Source organism: Brachionichthys hirsutus, chromosome 11 (assembly GCF_040956055.1).
Source record: "Brachionichthys hirsutus isolate HB-005 chromosome 11, CSIRO-AGI_Bhir_v1, whole genome shotgun sequence".
Lineage (NCBI taxonomy): Eukaryota > Metazoa > Chordata > Actinopteri > Lophiiformes > Brachionichthyidae > Brachionichthys > Brachionichthys hirsutus.
Window position 1 is genome coordinate 10416453 of NC_090907.1, and position 4810 is coordinate 10421262.

General features: G+C 46.6%; 1 protein-coding gene across 1 annotated transcript; it reads left to right on the plus strand.

Moving 5' to 3' along the window:
- The first annotated feature begins 282 nt into the window (after positions 1 to 282).
- LOC137901854 (dehydrogenase/reductase SDR family member 13-like) lies at positions 283 to 4530 on the plus strand. The gene is made up of 5 exons (XM_068745899.1): positions 283 to 409; positions 1301 to 1419; positions 2086 to 2209; positions 2721 to 3047; positions 3673 to 4530. The coding sequence occupies exons 1-5, from the start codon at positions 283 to 285 to the stop codon at positions 3936 to 3938; spliced, it is 963 nt and encodes a 320-aa protein (XP_068602000.1). The 3' UTR covers positions 3939 to 4530.
- The last annotated feature ends 280 nt before the right edge of the window (positions 4531 to 4810 follow it).

Consider the following 4810-nt stretch of genomic DNA (forward strand, 5'->3'; position numbering starts at 1 on the left):
CGCGTGCGCAAACAAATCACCATAAACCCGGAAGTTGATGACTTTTCAAAGCAAATTCTCTTTGATATTGGTCAAATAAATTTTCCCATTAGTCACTTTTCTAAATAAAAATAGTATTTTTTTCCGTGTCTATAAACAAATCATTGTAAATTATTAAATGCGTCACAAAAGCTGGTTTGCTTGTGCAGATTTAATTTTGAATATGTTGACCGGAAGCACACGTCTCAGACCCCGCTTCGGGGCGGAAGTTGTCTGCGGGACTGTGCGGTGCGCGTGCGGGTCATGTCGGTCGTGCTGCTCCTCGTCGCGGCCGCGGTCTGCTTTTACCTGCTGGTGTATTACGGCGTGTTCAGAGGAGCCCGCTGCTCGAGTGACGTCACGCTGCAGGGGAAGACAGCCGTCGTTACCGGTAACGGAGTCCCGCTGCGCAGCTTGTATGCAAAGCGTCATCACCTGCGCAGGAAAACAATTCTGCAACTAAATAATAAAACATACTAGACTGAGTAGACCAGAAGAGAAACGCTTCGAGAATGAAATATAAAAGGGAATAGCTAGTCTTTGAAAACTAGGCGTTGATGAACATTTCAGGAAAAGTTGGGAATGTTACCAGGAATTTGATGATGATCCAGAGGAGTAGAGATCCTGCATTCTGTAAATGTAGAACGATAGCTGAATGTGATGATTTGTGACTATTGAGAGCCCTCTTTAATTAAAGACAGCATGTCAGATGCTGACATTTTATACCCACTTTGGTTTGATGCCAACAAGCTTCGATAAAGTTGGAATAGAGGCCACAAAAGACTGGAAACTGCTGAAAGAAATAATATGTTGGAATATTTCAAAATTAAGGAGGTTGCCTGGCAACAGGTTGGTGACCACTACGTAACTCTCATCAGTTCTTTTATTCCTCTGAGAGGTGTATGATCAATAAAGAGAACATTTGAAAGATTTAAACTTTTAATAAACCAATTCAGATACAAGTTGGGGAGGAACTCTTGTGTTTAGATCACAGAGAATTCCATGGGGTCTTTTCTCTTGTACCCCTGTGGTGTGTCCCGCCCCTGGGGGAGGGTCCAATGCAAAGCGATCTAATACCTACGTGAATCTATGCATTATATAAACGTAGTCTTTGCTAATGTGATCAGTATATAATCAATAAAGCTAAAGGTGTGTAATCCTTGTTCTGAAATTCCCTAAAACTCATACGTAGGAAAAGAGAACATATTTATTTGAGATATGACTAATCTGCTGTACTTGTCAGTATTTTGTTGAATCATACGTGAAGGTCTTTCCTCCACAGGAAGTAACACCGGTATTGGCAAAGCCACGGCTCTGGGCCTGGCAAAGCGAGGAGCCAGGGTCATCCTGGCCTGTCGCAGCAAGGAGAGAGCTGAGGCTGCTGCTTTCGACATCCGCCGGGTGAGTGCGATGACGAGTGATCTACTACTACTACTGCTACTACTACTACTACTAGTACTACTACGACTGCTACTGTACTTCCAGCTTGTCCTGTTAGGGGTCGCCACAGCGAATCAACCTTCTCCACTTCACCCTGTCCTTTGCATCGTCCCGTCCATGACTAGTGATCATAGACTAAATTATTTGAACACAATTTGATTTTCACTCTAAACTGGTCTGCAGGGGAGTAGGAACAATAACGTGCTAGCTGGACGTGTGCATCACAGCTGGACTAACCCACTCACTGGTGAACGTGCTAGCTGGACGTGTGCATCACAGCAGGACTAACCCACTCACTGGTGAACGTGCTAGCCAGACGTGTGCATCACAGCCGGACTAACCCACTCACTGGTGAACGTGCTAGCTAGACGTGTGCATCACAGCCGGACTAACCCACTCACTGGTCTGCAGGAGAGTAGGAACAATAACGTGCTAGCTGGACGTGTGTATCACAGCCGGACTAACCCACTCACTGGTCTGCAGGAGAGTAGGAACAATAACGTGCTAGCTGGACGTGTGCATCACAGCCGGACTAACCCACTCACTGGTCTGCAGGAGAGTAGGAACAATAACGTGCTAGCTGGATGTGTGTCTCACAGCCGGACTAACCCACTCACTGGTCTGCAGGAGAGTGGGAACAATAGCGTGATGTTCATGCAGTTGGATCTGGCAAGTTTCAAGTCTGTCCGCAGCTTTGCTGAAACCTTCCTCAAGTCCGAACCGAGACTGGACATCCTCATCAACAACGCAGGTGGGCGTGGTGTCTGGTACATTGTTTGATTCCATTTTTCATGTATACAGAATGAAACTGAGGAGATTAGGAGGGGGGGGGGGGGGCTTCCAAAATGAAGGAGAACATATATATTATCCTGAAATGAGATTCTGTGTTTATGCCACGAACAGGTAGACTGTACATTTAAGTTGTCTTCCATCAGTCCTCTTCGTCGTCCTGACGACACAGATGCTGTCTTGACTTTTGTTGTTTTCCCATTCCTTCATGTTGTATTGTGAATTTAACTGTACACTTATTCACACCAGATCTTATATCTGTTGTGGATCCAGGAGGAGTATTTCCTCAGGTCTGGCTGCTGTTGGTCAACTTTAGGGGGGGGCAGGAGATTGCCGATGGGTGGAGGGGCACCCCAAGGGTAGTAACAGGGAAACAGAGGTCTGCTATTAGCTCTAATAAACATCAGGCATCTCTTTTAACATCACTACAGTGCTGTAAAGTACAAGTACAAAGGATCGGATGCTTCTTTCAGGTGTGGCGAGTCCAGGATGCACGGCGGATGGCTTTGGTATGGCGCTAGGGGTCAACCACTTGGGTCACTTCCTGCTCACCGGCCTTCTCCTGGAGCGACTGCAGCGGAGTGGCGCCGGCCGCGTGGTCACTGTGGCTTCACGTCTGCACTGCTTTGGCAACATCGACTTCGCCCTGCTGGCTTCCAAGAAGGATTTTGTGGTTGGTCAGTCTGCCTGGCAAATCCATCAGGCCTACTGCGGCAGCAAGCTGTGCAACGTGCTGTTCACCAGGGAGCTGGCCGACAGGCTGCAGCTCAGCAGCGCCACCTGTTACTGCCTCGACCCAGGTCAGCGCACACCTGTTGCATTTGCATGCTGCAAGTTATTGCCACAGTTCATTGTGGAGGTCCCAACACGGACTTATTGTTGTATGTTGAATCTGGTTTCCATTTTATTTCCTCTGAATACTAAATACTTCTGCATACTAAACGACTTGGTGACCGACTGTTAGCAGTCAGAGACACAGAGCAGACCCTGTCCCAGCTGGGACGGCCTTTTGTCTCACCTGGTTGGGTTTGACAGAGACGCGAGTCTCTTCCTGACAGAGACCGCCCTACCGCACTTTGTCTTGTTTGCACGGAACACGACAACGGAGAAACAACGCGAACACAGGGTGTGATTTTAAGTAGCCTCGTGCTTCTAATTCCACGGGTAAGAGTGTGAGCCCTGAATCCGAGTCAGGAGGAGAGTAAACTTTACAGCAGCCTCAGGCACCGTGTGAGAGACCGTCAGGGGACAGAAGCAGACCGCCGCTTCCGACAGGCGTCCCTGTACACGGAACATTGTCCAACAGACAGAAGATAAATGACAAAACGATTTCAGCATAGTATTCTGCCGGCTTCATCTTCAAAGTTCATATGCAGTACTTCAGCCAACCATTTCGTGATTTGGGTTTGTCGTTTTCATGTCCAGGACTCATTTACACGGAGTTGTCTCGCAACATGAGCCGGTGGCAAAGGCTTCTCCTGATGCCCTTTGCCAAGCTCTTCTTCTTGGACCCAGAGGCGGGGGCCCAGTCAACCCTGCACTGTGCCTTGCAGGAGGGCATCGAGCCTCTCAGTGGACGCTACTTCTCCAACTGTGCGCTGAAACAAGTGGGAGTGAAAGGACGGGATGACGCTGTGGCAAAGAAGCTGTGGGAAGTGAGTGAGAGGTTAACCAGCTTTAAGCAAGACTAGACCATGGAGTCCCAGACCCCAATGAGTCCTGGGTTCTCTTCCTCCCACCTCCCACCTGGCCGCCCCCTCGCAGCATTGTTCTGTTCATAATAGTTAATAATTATCATTGTTAAAGGTCTAATGATGCCACAAACCTGTTTTAATTGTTCATGATAGTTCATAATTATCATTGTAATTATTGTAATAAGATCTAATGATGACACCACCCTTTTTTTTTTTACCTATTTTTTCTTAGATCATTATAACAATAATCCAAATTATAATGTCCGAGCAGTCAAAATGACTGCTATGGTCATTCTAGTAGTTGCAGGATTCTGGTGGACCAAGTGTTAAAGATGGAGCGCAAACAGAATAAGAAACGGTGAGACTGGGGCAGATGTTTTCTTTTTGCAGCCACGCATTCCTGTTTAATGCCGTTTGATTTGAATTGCAAGAAAAGGCTGAATTTGATTTAAAAAAAAAAATCTTCTTTAATCAAATGTTGCCTTTGTTTTTTTGTGTAGCAAAGCCAGTCCCTGTATCGAGTATATTCGGGGAATGCTATAATTTAGGCGACCTGTTGCAGGTGTGTCTTTTCTTTTGCCTGTGCCAATAAAGCTTTTTCACTCTTGGGCCTTGGCGTTTATCTAATAGGTGGATGCTGCACACACCCATCCCATTCTGGAAGATCACAATGGGATGGAATTCCTAAAGCATTTCATTTGTCAACTGTGAGGCAGCCATTTCTACCGCTGTTAATACTCTTACATAAATAAAACAAGAAAAGCACTCAGAGAGCGCAGACCTCCGCCAAGCAGCTCAGTCCCCTTTAGACTAACAGGGTGGAAATTTAAGAGTAGGACATGCAGATTAACAACATAAAACTGGCAAAA